This window comes from Hemiscyllium ocellatum, chromosome 7, assembly GCF_020745735.1.
Source record: "Hemiscyllium ocellatum isolate sHemOce1 chromosome 7, sHemOce1.pat.X.cur, whole genome shotgun sequence".
NCBI lineage: Eukaryota > Metazoa > Chordata > Chondrichthyes > Orectolobiformes > Hemiscylliidae > Hemiscyllium > Hemiscyllium ocellatum.
The window spans coordinates 4,629,944-4,645,110 of NC_083407.1; the positions used below are offsets into that span (position 1 = coordinate 4,629,944).

Here is a 15,167-nt window from a genome sequence, read left to right on the forward strand (position 1 = left end):
CTGGGAGTTGTAGTCACAGCTCTGGGGAGGCGCCAAACCCTCCTTTTCCACTTTCTCCAGCTCCGTCCCACAGTCTCTCAGCCGCGGCGGGAGCTGCGCACGCGCCGTAGTCTCTCTCCGTTGCATGCAGGGATACTGGAGGACCAAGATGGCGGGAGCTTGGAGGAGCTGTGGCTGGGGTGGAGGTAAATCCTGGAGTCCCATTAAAAAGTAGGCCTCTCAGGGAAACAGAGAGTATCTACTACACGTTTATGTGTGGAGAGAGACTGCAGCAGTTAGGACAATACTCACTGGAGTTTAGAAGAATCTTATAGAAACCTATAAAATTCTCACAGGACTGGATAGTGTAAACACTGGAGGGAGGCCAGAACCAGGGAGTCACAGTCCAAGGGGCCTGGGTAGGCTACTCTGGACTGAGGACAATGGGCTTTTGCCCAAAATGTTGATTTTCCTACTGCTCGGATGCTGCCTGACCTGCTGCGCTTTTCCAGCATCACTCTAATCTTGACTCTGAATTGGACTGAGATGAAAATGTGTTGCTGGAAAAGCGCAGCAGGTCAGGCAGCATCCGAGGAGCAGGAGAGTCAACGCTTCGGGCAAAATTCCTTCATCGGGAAACGTTTGCTTGAAATGTCGATTCTCCTGCGCCTCGGATGCTGCCTGACCTGCTGTGCATTTTTGTAGATTAGATTAGATTCCCTACAGTGTGGAAACAGGCCATTCAGCCCTGGAGTTTCCTGAAGAAGGGCTCATGCCCGAAACGTCGATTCTCCTGTTCCTCGGATGCTGCCTGACCTGCTGCGCTTTTCCAGCAACACATTTTCAGCTCTGATCTCCAGCATCTGCAGTCCTCACTTTCTTCTAAATTGGACTGAGACGAGGAGAAATAGAAGGTGATGCATTTAGGTAGGACAAACAAGTTAAAGGAATACTCTCTGAACAGTAAGACCTTGGAAAACACTGAAGATCAGAGGGACTTTGGTGTGGATGTAGACCGGTCCCATAAGGTGTCAGGGCAGGTGGATAATGTGGTCATGAAGGCATATGGTGTCTGTGTAATTATTTAGAGTCAAAAGGTGTGGTGCTGGAAAAGCACAGCAGGTCAGGCAACATCCGAGGAGCAGGAGTATTGATGTTTTGGGCAGAAGACCTTCATCAATAAGATTGTGGAGTAGCAAATAGCGAAAGGGACTGTCAGCGAATACAGCAGAATATAGATAGATTGGGGAGTTGGGCAGAGAAATTGCAGATGGAGTACAATCCAGACAAATACGAAGTGATACATTTTAGAAGATCCAAACGGAAAAGCCCTGGGGAAAATTGATGTACAGAGAGATCGAGGTGTTTATTGTTCCCTGAAGGTGGCAGAGTCCTTCATCGGACAAGCACAAGCGTTGGCAGGTCATGTTACGGTTGTAGAAACTTTGGTTTGGCCACAGTTGGAATACGGCTTACAATTGTGATTGCCACTTTACCAGAAAGATGTGGATGCTTTGGAAACGGTGCAGAGGAGGTTCACCAGGATGTTGCCTGGTATGGAGGGCGCCAGCTATGAAGAGAGGTTAAGTAGATAAGCGTTATTTTCATTAGAAAGACTGAGTTTTAGCAGGGAACCTGATTGAGGTCTACAAAATCATGAGATATATAGGCAAGGTGGATAGCAAGAAGTTTTTTTTAACCCAGAGTGGGGGACTCAATTGCTAGAGGTCATGGGTTCAAGGTGAGATGGGAAAGGTTTAAGGGAGATTAGATTTAGATTACTTACAGTGTGGAAACAGGCCCTTCGGCCCAACAAGTCCACACCAACCCGCCGAAGCGCAACCCACCCATACCCCTACATTTACCCCTTACCTAACACTACGGGCAATTTAGCCTGGCCAATTCACCTGACCCGCACACTTTTGGACTGTGGGAGGAAACCGGAGCACCCGGAGGAAACCCACGCAGACATGGGGAGAACGTGCAAACTCCACACAGTCAGTTGCCTGAGTGGGGAATTGAACCCGGGTCTCAGGCGCTGTGAGGCAGCAGTGCTAACCACTGTGCCACCGTGCCAGAGATATGTGTGGAAAGTTTTTTTACACAGGGTGGTGTGTGTCTGGAACATGTTGCCAGCGGAGATGGTACAGGTGGGCACGATAGTGTTATTTAAGATGTATCTTAACAGATACATGAATGGGCAGGGAGCAAAGGGACAAGATTAGTGTGGTGCTGGAAAAACACAGCAGGTCAGGCAGCATCCGAGGAGCAGGAAAAGAAATCGACGTTTTAGGCAAAAGCGCTTCATCAGGAATGAGGGTGAGAGGTGTAGGGCTGGTGGGAAGGTAGCTGAGAGTGCAGTAGGTCGATGGAGGTGGGAATGAAGGTAATAGGTCAGAGGGGAGGGTGGGGCTGATAGGTGGGAAGGAAGATTGACAGATGGGACAGGTCATGAGGGGGTGTTGAGCTGGAAGGTTGGAGCGAGGGTAAGGTGGGGGGAGGGGAAATCAGGAAACTGGTGAAGTCCACATTGATGAAATGGGGTAGAAGGGTCCCGAGGCAGAAGGTGAGCTGCTCTTCTTCCAGGCCTCGGGTGGTAAGGGAGTGGCGATGAAAGAAGTCCAGGACCTGCATGTTCTCAGCAGAATGGGAGGGAGAGTTGAAAATGTTACCGGGGCAGTCGGATTGATTTCCCCTCCATACCCAGATCAACCTTCCAGCTCAGCACCATCGTCATGACATGTCCCATCTGTCCATCTTCCTTCCCACATATCCGCTTCGCCCTCCTCTCCGGCTTATCACCTTCACCCCCACTTCCATCCACCTATTGCACTCTCAGCTACCTTCCTGCCCCAGCCACACCCACCTCCAATTTATCTCTCCATTCCTGAGGCTCCCAGCCTCATTCCTGATGAAGGGCTTTTGCCCGAAACGTCGATTTTCTTGCTCCTTGGATACTGCCTGACCTGCTTTTCCAATCTTGACTCTGATCTCCAGCATCTGCAGTCCTCACTTTCGCCTGGGGAGCAAAAGGATACAGACCCTTAGAAAATAGGTGACAGGTTTAGCTAGAGGATCTGGATAATGCAGGCATGAAGGGCCAAAGGGCCTGTTCCTGTGCTGTAAATTTGTGTGCTTGTTCTACCAGGAATGTTTATTTATTTAGCCAAGGTATGGCCACTTATAAGAGAAGGGAGGTAATGCTGGAAGCGTGTAAAACATGGGTTAGGCCACAGCTAGAGTACTGCGTACAATCCTGGAGTTCACACAACTGGAGAGATGTGACTGACAGCACAAGAGAGGGTGCAGAGGAGATTTACCACAAAGTGCCTGGGCTGAAGAGTTTAAGTTATGAAGAGAGATTGGACAAGCCAAGGCATCTTATCTTACTGCAGAGGAGATTGAGAGGGGGCATAGTTGAGGTGTATAAAATTATAGAATGGCCATGAAAAAATAATGGAAGGATCGCTGACTCTGGGATGTAGATTGAGGAGAAGAGGCAAGAAGGTTTCAAGGAAATGAGAAAAAACTTCATCAGCCAGATTCTGATTTTGAGGGTGGTAAACACAAAAACCCTCAGTACATTGAAGGAGGATTTGGATGTGCACTTGCAATGCCAAGGCATACAAGGCTGTGGGCCTAGTGCAGGAAAATGGGATTAGAAAAGTGAGGTGGTTGTTTCTGACCAGGATGGACATGATGGACTGAGTGCCTTTTTTCTGTGCTGTTGATTTCTAAGACTAAATTTCATCACCCAGAGTGGTGAATCTGTGGCATTCTCTTCAGATGTGAAGAATTGAAATTCTGAAGAAGGGTTACTGAACCTGTTCATTTTGCTTTCTCCATAAATGCTGATCAACTTTTCTAGCTATTTTTGTTTATCTTTCTGATTTCCAGCATCCACAGTTCTTTCAGGTTTTTTTTGTTTTCTGTGAAGGACACTCCTTCTCAACTTCTCCCCTGATATTCTCTCTCTCTCCCTCTCCCTCTCCCCCTCTCTCTCTCACTTTCCACCGTCCCCCACCCCTTCTCATGTTTAGGAGGACTATGGTGACTGTACCTTTTACATAAAAATCTGAGGGCGAAAGCGATCAATGGGTATGGGGAGAAAACAGGAACAGGGTTCTGAATTGGATAATCAGCCATGAATATATTGAATGGTGGAGTGGTTTTGAAGAGTTGAATGGCTCCTATTTTCTGTGTTTCACGCTACATACTATAATGGTGATCTCATTCCAAGTCAGAATGGTGAGTGGCTTGGAAGGGTATGTTCCCATGTATCTGTGGCTGTTGTCCTTCTAGCTAGAAGTGGTCAGGGGGTTGGAAGGATCTTTGATGACTTTTTTAGTGCAATTTGTAGATAGTACACACTGCTGCTACTGAGTGGATGGAGTGAATGTTTGTGGATGGGATTCTAAGTTTCTTGATGAAGGGCTTATGCCCAAAATGTTGATTCTCCTGCTGCTCGGATACTGCCTGACCTGCTGCGCTTTTCCACCACACTTCCGACTCTGATCTCCAGCACCTGCAGTCCTCACTTTCTCCTAAGTTTCTTGAGTGTTATTGGAGCTGTACCCATCCAGGCAAGTGGGGAGTATTCCATCACACTCCTGATTTCTGCCTTATAGATGGTGGACAGGCTTTGGGGAGTCAGGAGGTGAGTTTTTTTTTTGAAGGATTCAGGGACTCCCATTTTATCTCTTTTCATCCCTTACATCAATAAATGTCAGCATGGAATCATTTCAGGAATAAGGAATTCGACGTTTCGAGCATAAGCCCTTCATCAGGGCTTATGCTCGAAACGTCGAATTCCTTATTCCTGAGATGCTGCCTGGTCTGCTGTGCTTTGACCAGCAACACATTTTCAGCTGTGATCTCCAGCATCTGCAGACCTCATTTTTTACTAGCATGGAATCATTGAACATTACAGCGCAGTACAGGCCCTTCGGCCCTCGATGTTGTGCCGACCTGTCATACCAATCTGAAGCCCATCTAACCTACACTATTCCATGTCCGTCCATTTGCCTGTCCAATGACGACTTAAATGCACTTAAAGTTGGCGAATCTACTACCGTTGCAGGCAAAGCATTCCATACCCTTACTACTCTCTGAGTAAAGAAACTACCTCTGACATCTGTCCTACATCTATCACCTCTGAATTTAAAGCTATGCCCCCTTGTGCTTGTCGTCACTATCCTTGGAAAAAGGCTCTCCCTGTCCACCCTATCTAACCCTCTTGATGGTGAACACCAACTCCCATTACCTTCACCTCTGTGCCCCCCTTTATTTGCGTTGGAGGCCTCTCCGTAGACTCTTACCCATGCACCATTCCCACCCTGACTTCTGACCTGGCCTGACATCTTCATCAACAACTGTTGATCAGACACCTTAACTTCTCTGCTCCCCCACTCACTCGTGCCTGTCAACCTCAGAATTTGCTGAGCTCTGTTCTCTCCGACCGAATGTTGCTGTTGTTGTTAATCCTGCCACTAAGTGCAGGTAATGTTCCCTTTGTAATGTTGATAACCACCAGGATGTGGATTGTGAGGCATGTTTACGGATGATGGTGTTGTGGACTGGATGATTACGATGAGCAATGTGCTGTTCCTGTGCTCTTTTTATTGATCCCTGATGGGATGGTCAACGTGTGAGAGGGCTTCTCGATGCTCTGCCCGGCTGACATATGCTCCGTTGTGGTTACAGGCCAAGTGTAGACACACATTAAATCTGATGAGCTGGGTGTGCTGCTGTGAATCTGCTCAACCTGGCAGGTATAAGCTAGTGAGGGGTTGGAGAGAGGGAGAGATTGGAAAAAGACGGTGACAGTTTCTGGGATGTGGGCGTCACCAACACGTCCAGCTTTTTTGCTCATCCCTACTTGCCCTCGAAAGACGAGCCTTACTCAGGCCATTTCAGAGGGCAGTTAAAATGGCTGTGGGTCTACAGTCACATGTAGGTCAGACCAGGTAATGACAACAGAGTTCCTTCCTCATGGACCAGATAGAGTCATGGAGTTATGCAGCACGGAAACAGACCCTTTAGTCCTAATCATCCACGCCGACCCTGTTCCCAAATTGAACTAGTCCCATTTGCCTGCATTTGACCCATATCCCTCTAACCCTTTCCTCTTCATATACCTGTCCAAATGTCTTTCAAATGTTGTAACTGTACCTGCATCTGCCACCTCCTCTGGCAATTCATTCCATATACAAACCACCCTCTGTATGAAAAAGTTGTCCCTTCGATCCTTTTTAAATCTTTCCCCTCTCACGTTCAACCTATGCCATCTAGTTTTGGACTCCCCGACCCTGGGGAAGCAGCCTATTCACCTTACCCAGACCTCTCTTGATTTTATAAACCTCCATAAGGTCACCCCTCAACCTCCTATGCTCCATTGACGAAACTTTCAGCCGCTCCTGATAATTCAAATCCTCCATTCCCAGCAACATCCTGGTAAATATTCTCTCCAATTTAATACCCTACAGATGGGTTTTAATGACAAAATAAAATATTTTCATGGTCACTATCAGTGAGACAAGTTTTCGTTTTCAGGTTTAATTGAGTTCAAATTCCACCAGTGACTGTGATCGGATTTGAACCCATGACCCCAGAGTGTTCACACGGGCTTGTGGCCTCAGTTTAGTGAGATTACTCTCTGCTTATGTTACTGCCTCGGGCTGAGTGATGCCTGGACTCAGCACTGGTCTCATTTACCTTTCTCCAGTCACTGTGTCCCATGTTTCTATTCTTTTCCCCTCCAGGCATTTGGAGCTGCTGCCTGGCCAAGCTGGGGGCCCGTGCCCCCGTCACCATCCTGCCAGTCCACCGTAGCGTGACCATAGGTCCACGACACACCGTACAATCCATCCACTGTAACCATGGCAACAGACCGGTGTTACGGTCCGAAGAGGCTCCAGGAAAGTCAATCCCACAGCGTCCAGAGTACATTCCACAACGGAGAGCCAAGAATCCAATGGGAAAGATTGGCCTGGCCTGGTAAGAATGTATAGAATGTGTGTACAAAACGAGGGCAGACCCATTCAGATCATTGTGGTTCCCTCCCATTGGCTCTTTGTGATCTGAACCCAGTGATGTCGGTCTGTCTAGTGACAGAATGTCGTAGTGACTGTGAGGCGTGTCCAGTCTGAATTCATAGAATCCCTACAGTGTGGAAACAGACCATTCAGCCCAACAAGTCCACACTGATTCTCTGAAGAGCATCCCTTCCACACTCAACCCCCACCCTTTCCCTGTAATCCTTCATTTCCCATGGCTAATCCGCCTAACCTACACATGTCTGAATACAATGGACAGCATCGCGTGGCCAATCCACCCTAACCTGCACATTTCGGAATATGGGCGGCAACTGGAGCACTAAAGCTTTTTGTAGCTATGTCAGGAATAAAAGAATGACTAGAGTAAGATTAAGGCCTGTCAATAACAGTAGTGGGAAATTGTGCGTGGAGTGCGAAGAGTTTTGGAAGTGCTATATGAATATGTTTTGTCAGTATTCACACGGTTGACCTTGCAGCTGTACTGACCCCTGAGAAATGAATTCTTCTCTTTGCATGACCTATTGTATACTAGCACCTACTTATCAACTATTAACCAACACTGTCTAGACATCACGTGACTGAAGTTAATGACTGGGCAAGGTGTCTAGCTTGTTCATTATCCTGCAATTAACAGTTTGCTAATTGTTAATCGATTTTAACCTATATAATCACAACTTTCTGTACCTCGTCAGAGTGACTTGTGGCCATCCAATCGAGCCAGTCAACCTGTCTCTCCCCGTGAGCTCACGATTAAACCAGTCAATACTCAAGGCTTGTGTGATGCAATATTTGTAAATTGGACTGCTACGAGCGAGTCACCCACTGCATAATTTACTTCCTTCCCCAACAGCTGGCAATGAGACTAGATTAATTTAGGTTATCTGGTTGGCCTGGATGAATTGGACCGGAAGATCTGTTTCTATGCTGCATATTTCTATGACTCTACAAATCTTCTCAAAACTTGCTAACACAGGCTTTTAGCAAGCAGGCACGCAGATGAGATTCAAAATGGTTTCCAGGCTTTTAATATGTGACAAAATGGCTGCCATAAATCTAACAATTCTCTCACACCAACATTTGGTCCATATCCCTCTAAATTCCTGATGAAGGGCTTATGCCCGAAACGTCGAATTTCCTATTCCTTGGATGCTGCCTAACCTGCTGTGCTTTAACCAGCAACACATTTTCAGCTGTGATCTCCAGCATCTGCAGACCTCATTTTTTACCCATATCCCTCTAAACCCTTCTTATTCATGTAGCCATCCAGATGCCTTTTAAATGTTGTAATTGTACTAGCTTCCACCACTTCCTCTGGTAACTTATTCCATACATGCACCTCACTCTGTGAAAACACTGTCCCTTAGGTTCCCTTTAAATCCACCCTTCTCACCTTAAATCTATGCCCTCTAGTTTTGGATTCCCCTACTTTAGGGAAAAAGATCTGAGCATTTACCCTATCCATGCCCCTCATGATTTTATAACCTCTATAAGGTTATCCCTCAGCCTCCGCTGCTTCGGTAAATTAGCCTCCGCCTATTCAGCCTCTCCCTCTTGCTTTGAACCCTTTGCTGTTTAACAACATCTTTCCTCTGGCAGGACTTGAGGGGCATCAATCTTGTCTTCTATATTACTGACTAAATGGAAGTGATGTTCTACTATAACGGAGGTTTGTTGGACATAGGAACAGGAGTAGCTCATTGATCTCACTGACCCTGCTCCATCATTCCGTAAGGTCATGGCTGATTTGATTTTAATCACAGCTCTACCTACTCCAGTAACCTTTCAACCCCCTTGCTTGGCACCTCCATGTGAAAACAAGTCAGAGGTTCTGCGTCCAGCACCTTCTCAGGAAGAAAGTTCTGAGTGACTGACTCTGAGGTTCGCATTGGTTCACATTGGGTCGGGAAAAGAGTCTATTCAAACTGACAGCACAGAAAGAGACTACTCATCACAGGGGGCCTTGACCTCTGAAAGAGTCTGTCTTTACAAGTGAGGGAGATTGTAAATAGGGGACTGTGTGAAATGTTGAATGCTGAAGGTAAAGTGACAGTGAAATAGTAGTGTGTTTAACATCTGCTTCAGGTGGATAATTCGCCGAAATTGTATCATTGTTTGATAACTACAGAACAATCAGCCTACCTTAATTATTCTAAACATCCTAAATTAATGTCATGCATTGTTGTTTAGAATTGTTAATCAGAAACAAATTGGACAGATTCGAGAAGGGAATGCCCTGTCTGACTAATTGACTGGGGTTTTATGATGAGGTCATCAGGAAGTTTAATGAACTGGAAAGAAAGGACTGCGGATGCTGGAAATCAGAAATTGTTGGAGAACCTCAGCAGGTCTGTCAGCATCTGTGCAAAGAAAGCAGAGAGAGGTTTTGGGTCCAATGACCCTTCCTCAGTTGAGCTGAGTTTTTCCAGCAATTTAAGTTCAATGATGTAAGTAGGATCGATGCCACCTGGTGAGGTTTTTGGGGGGGGGGGGGGATGGTAAGGAGTGGGATGGTGCGCACTGATCGGAACATTAAAAGCACAAGCAATCCAAGGCGAGGTGTCACAACTTGGGGATAGAGCAAAGAATAATAGTTGACGGGCAGTTTTGTGACTGGACGGGTCAGTCCCACCGTGACAGGGCTGTACTGAGAGGTGAGCCAGCCGAGGGGTCAGTGTAAGTGAAGGTGGCCAGTACTTGCTACCTTTTGTTACCTGTTTTAGCTTTTGTGCTCTATTCTGCTCGGCTCACAGGCAGGTTTCAGATTGTCCTGTAAATCCAACCCATGCCCCTGCTCCTTTCTGCTCCAGGTTAATCGGTTTGCCATCTGGCATCATCACCTTTCTCCTTGCTAAACGGGAGGTGGATAAGAACCGTCTGAAACAGTTGAAGATCAGGCAGAGGATGAAGAATGCCAACGAGGGTGGGTACCAGAGTGAACGATACCAACCCAAGCTGGAGGGACACGAGCAGCCCATCATCACCTCACAAAGTAAACCATAGATTCCCGGCCAGTGGCTCAAATCCCCAGCACCTCTCATTTCCCACACCCTGAGGGAGGCTGCCAGCTTTCTGTCTCTCCCACTCTCAAAAGACTGAAGGAACTCAGTGAATGAACTGTCAGTTGGGGACTTAGTTCCTTCAACATATTCCTGATGGTGGCGGTGCTGGGGTGGAAGGGAAAAGTTCACTTTTGCATTGACCTAGTGTCTGATTATCAGACGACCTGATTTCTGTGTAAGTGTGCAGGAAGACAGCTCTGTAACTTTGATGGTAGTATACTGCTTGTAGTGTCATCACTGTTGATATTCTGAGATTTCACTTTGTTTTCTGTTGCATAACTGTAATAAAAGTGTACAGTATATGATTCTTATACATATTTTCCTTGCTATGTGTACTGATTGAGTAATTTTCAAGTAAATATTTACGGCCTGTTTTGTCTCAACCAGCACCTTATGGACCAGCACACTCAAGAAACAGGCAAAAATTATATACCTTAAAATACCAGAAGTTTACGGTATTATTACAAAGTCTGAGTTGAGGCACCATCTAAGGCAAAGCCACATCCATCACATTCACGCGTTCATGAGTGTGTCCATACCAGTGATCAAGTACGTATCTACTCTAATAAACACAAAATGCTGGAGAAACCCAGCAGGTCTGGCAGCATCTGAGAGAAACAATTAAGATTCCAAGCCTAGTACACAACTCTTCTCAGACCCTATCTACTATCTCTTTATTTTCCAAGTTAATTTAACCCCCACCAACTGTATTAGCAAATGCCATAACCACAAGGATGTTGGTCTCATTCTGGTTCAGGTACAGGCCATCCCATTTGTTGAGGTTCCCCAGAAACAGTCCCAAATCTCAAACCCTCCCTCCTCCTCCATCTCTTTGGCCACATTTGATCCTCTGATCCCTCTTGTCATTCGCACCAAATCAAAAGCGAGAAAACAATGTACAGCAGCCTCATTTCACAGCACTTTCCAAAACCAGACACCGGCACATCCTTTCAAGAACAATCAGTTATGCAGTTGAAAAAGAGGATAAAAGGTCCAGAGGAGAGAGTGGGGCAGTGGGACTAGTTTGGGGATTGATACAAGGCTATGGGGAGAGAGAGTGGGGCAGTGGGACTATTTGGGGATTGATACAGGGCAATGGGGATAGTGTGGTGCAGTGGGGTTAGCTTGAGGATTGATACAGGGCAATGGGGAGAGAGAGTGGGGCAGTGGAACTATTTGGGGATTGATACAGGGCAATGGGGATAGTGGGGTTAGCTTGAGGATTGATACAGGGCAATGGAGAGAGAGAGTGGGGCAGTGGGATTAGTTTGGGGATTGATACAGGGCAATGGGGACAGTGTGGTGCAGTGGGATTAGTTTGGGGATTGATACAGGGCTAAGGGGAGTGAGGGGGCCAGTGGGATAAGTTTGGGGATTGATACATGGCTACAGGAAGAGAGAGGGGCAGTGGGATCAGATTGGGGTTTGATACAGGGCTATGGGAAGTAAGCGAAGCAGTGGGATTAGTTTGGGGATTGATACACGGTTATGGGGAGAGAGTGGGACAGTAGGATTAGTTTAGGGATCAGTATAGGGCTATAGGGAGAGCAAGGTGGTGGGATTAGTTTAGGGATCAATACAGGGCTATAGGGAGAGAGCAGTGCAGTGGGATTAGTTTTGGGATTGATACAGGGCTATAGGGAGAAAGTGGTGCAGTGGAATTAGTTTTGGGATTGATACAGGGCCATGGGGAGAGTGCGGGGCAGTGGGATTAGTTTGGGGATTGATACAGGGTTATGGGGAGAGAGCAGGACAGAGGGATTAGTTTGGAGATTGATACAGGGTTATGGGGAGAGAGCGGGACAGAGGGATTAGTTTTGGGATTGATACAGGGCTGTGGGGAAGTGGATTAGTTTGGGGATTGATACAGGGTTATGGGGAGAGAGCGGGACAGAGGGATTAGTTTTGGGATTGATACAGGGCTGTGGGGAAGTGGATTAGTTTGGGGATTGATACAAGGCTATGGGGAGAGAGTGGGACAGTAGAATTAGTTTGGGGATTGATCCAGGGCTATAGGGAGAGCGCGGGGCAATGGGGTTAGTTTTGGGATTGATACAGGGTTATGGGGAGAGAGCAGGGTAGTGGGATTAGTTTAGGGATTGATATAGGGCTACAGGGAGAAAGCGGGGCAGTGGGATTAGGTTGGGGATTGATACAAGGCTATGGGGAGAGAGCAGGGCAGTGGGATTAGTTTGGGGATTGATACAGAGCTATAGGGAGAGCGCGGGGCAATGGGGTTCGTTTTGGGATTGATACAGGGTTATGGGGAGAGAGCGGGTCAGTGGGATTAGTTTAGGGATTGATATAGGGCTACAGGGAGAAAGCGGGGCAGTGGGATTAGGTTGGGGATTGATACAAGGCTATGGGGAGAGAGCAGGGCAGTGGGATTAGTTTGGGGATTGATACAGGGTTATAGGGAGAGAGCGGGACAGTGGGATTAGTTTGGGGATTGATACAGGGCTATGGGGAGAGAGCAGGGCAGTGGGATTAGTTTGGGGATTGATACAGGGTTATAGGGAGCGAGTGGGGCAGTGGGATTAGTTTGGGGATTTATACAGGGTTATAGGGAGAGAGTGGGACAGTGGGATTAGTTTGTGGTCTGATACAGGGTTATGGGGAGAGTGGGACAGAGGGATTAATTTGGGGATTGATACAGCTATAGGGAGAGGGCAGGGTAGTGGGATTAGTTTAGAGATTAATACAGGGCTATAAGGAGAGAACGGGGCAGTGGAATTAGTTTGGGGATTGATACAGGGTTGTGGAGAGAGTGCGGGACAGATGGATTAGTTTTGGGATTGATACAGGGCTATAGGGAGAGAGTGGTGCAGTGGGATATGTTTGGGGATTGATACAGGGCTATTGGGAGAGATCAGGGTAGTGGGATTAGTTTAGGGATTAATACTGGGCTATAGGGAGAGAATGGGAAAGTGGGATTAGTTTGGGGATTGACATAGGGCTGTGGGGAGTGAGCAGAGCAATGGGATTAATTTGGGGATCAATACAAGGCTATGGGAATGAATGGGGCAGTGTGAGTAGTTTAGGATTCATACAGGGCAATGGGGAGAGAATGAGGCAGTGGGATTAGTTTGGATATTGATCCAGAGCTATGGAGAGAGTGGGGCAGTGGGATTAGTTTGGGGATTGATGCAGGGCTATGGGAAGAAAGCGGGGCAGTGGAATTAGTTTGATGTTGATACAGGGCTATGGGGAGGATTGAGTTATCACCAAGAGCTGTTCCTGCAACACTGGGCCAAACAGCCTATGCTGTAAACTGCAATTCTGTTGCTGTTGAAAGTTGCCACATGTTTAATAACCACTAGAGAGTGACACTGAGCTACATGACACTGAGCTACAGTTGTGCAAATGCCTGTGACAGTAAACCAACTTCGTCTTTCTTCAATAAAAGAAGAATAGAAAATAAGAGTAGGCCATTCGGCCCTTCAAGCCTGGATGATCATACCACTTAGTCTCCTGTTCCCCCTTTCTCCCTATACCCCATGTGATCCCTTTAACCCTAAGAACTATATCTCTTCCTTGAAAACATTCAATATTCTGTTCTTAACCGCTTTCTGTGACAGAGGATTCCCCAGGCTCCCCACTCTCTGGGGCAAGACATTCCTCCCCATCTCAGTCCTAAATGACCTACCCCGTATCCTTACACTATGACCCCAGGTCTGGACCTCCCCACCATCAGGAACATTTTTTCCTACCTTTAACCTGTCTAGTTCTGTTAGAATTTTATAAGGTTCCCCTTCATTCTTCTAAATGACAGTGAATGTATTGCTAACAGATCAGTCTTTCTTGTCTCATAATAATTCGGACAGTGCACCTACCATCTTCCTTCAGAATACTATCCAATGGTACCATCAGTCCATTTCACAGAGTCCAGCTCTGCTGCTGGTTCCAGTGCTGAACTGACAAGTCTGCAGGTCTCTGGTCAGGCTATCTACCATGACTAACCAGATAAAGTCATAGAGTCCTAGAGATGTACAACACGGAAACAGACCCTTCGGTCCAACCCGTCCATGCCGACCAGATATCCCAACTCAATCTAGCCCCACCTACCAGCACCCAGCCCATATCCCTCCAAACCCTTCCAATTCATATACCCATCCATATACCTCTTAAATGTTGCAATTGTACCAGCCTCCACCACATCCTCTGGCAGCTCATTCCATACACGTACCACCCTCTGGGTGAAAAAGTTGCCCCTTAGGTCTCTTTTATATCTTTCCCCTCTCACCCTAAACCTATGCCCTCTAGTTCTGGACTCCCCGACCCCAGGGAAAAGACGTTGCCCCTCATAATTTTGTAAACCTCTATAAGGTCACCTCTCAGCCTCTGACGCACCAAGGAAAACAGTCCCAGCCTGTTCAGCCTCTCCTTATAGCTCAAATTCTCCAACTTTGGCAAAATTCTTGTAAGTCTTTTCTGAACCCTTTCAAGTTTCACAACATCTTTCTGATAGGAAGGAGACCAGAATTGCACGCAATTTTCCAAAAGTGGCCTAACCAATATCCTCTACAGCTGTAACATGACCTCCCAACTCCTGTACTCAATACTCTGACCAATAAAGGAAAGCATACCAAATGCCTTCTTCACTATCCTATCTACCTGCGACTCCACTTTCAAAGAGCTATGAATCTGCACTCCAAAGTCTCTTTGTTCAGCAACACTCCCTCGGACCTTACCATTCAGTGTATAAGCCCTGCTAAGATTTGCTTTCCCATAATGCAGCACCTCGCATTTATCTGAATTAAACTCCATCTGCCACTTCTCAGCCCATTGGCCCATCTGGTCAAGATCCCGTTGTAATCTGAGGGAACCCTCTTCGCTGTCCACTACACTTCCAAGTCTGGTGTCATCTGCAAACTTACTAACTGTACCTCTTATGCTCGCATCCAAATCATTTATGTAAGTGACAAAAAGTAGAGGGCCCAGCACCGATCCTTTAGCTGACTAGGACCAGTGAACAGGAAAAGCAAGTGTCTGAATTCACACCACGTCCCATGTCTCTGCATTTGCTGATCTGTATTGGCACTTAGTCCAGTGACACCGTAAATATTTTTAGACT

The 15,167-nt window shown here is 46.8% G+C and overlaps 1 protein-coding gene across 1 annotated transcript; it reads left to right on the forward strand.

Annotated features, from left to right (window-relative positions):
* Window positions 1-86: 86 nt before the first annotated feature.
* On the forward strand, window positions 87-10,404 carry si:ch73-71c20.5 (DUF4748 domain-containing protein). Its single transcript, XM_060828207.1, has 3 exons — window positions 87-185; window positions 6,741-6,975; window positions 9,842-10,404. Exons 1-3 carry the CDS (start codon window positions 125-127, stop codon window positions 10,032-10,034), a joined length of 489 nt encoding a protein of 162 aa, XP_060684190.1. The 5' UTR covers window positions 87-124; the 3' UTR covers window positions 10,035-10,404.
* The last annotated feature ends 4,763 nt before the right edge of the window (window positions 10,405-15,167 follow it).

Coding starts and splice junctions, on each gene's coding strand:
- si:ch73-71c20.5 (XM_060828207.1), top strand. CDS start 125: ATGCAGGGATACTGGAGGACCAAGATGGCGGGAGCTTGGAGGAGCTGT. Junction 186..6,740: donor GAGCTGTGGCTGGGGTGGAG/GTAAATCCTGGA, acceptor TTTCCCCTCCAG/GCATTTGGAGCTGCTGCCTG. Junction 6,976..9,841: donor GGAAAGATTGGCCTGGCCTG/GTAAGAATGTAT, acceptor TTTCTGCTCCAG/GTTAATCGGTTTGCCATCTG.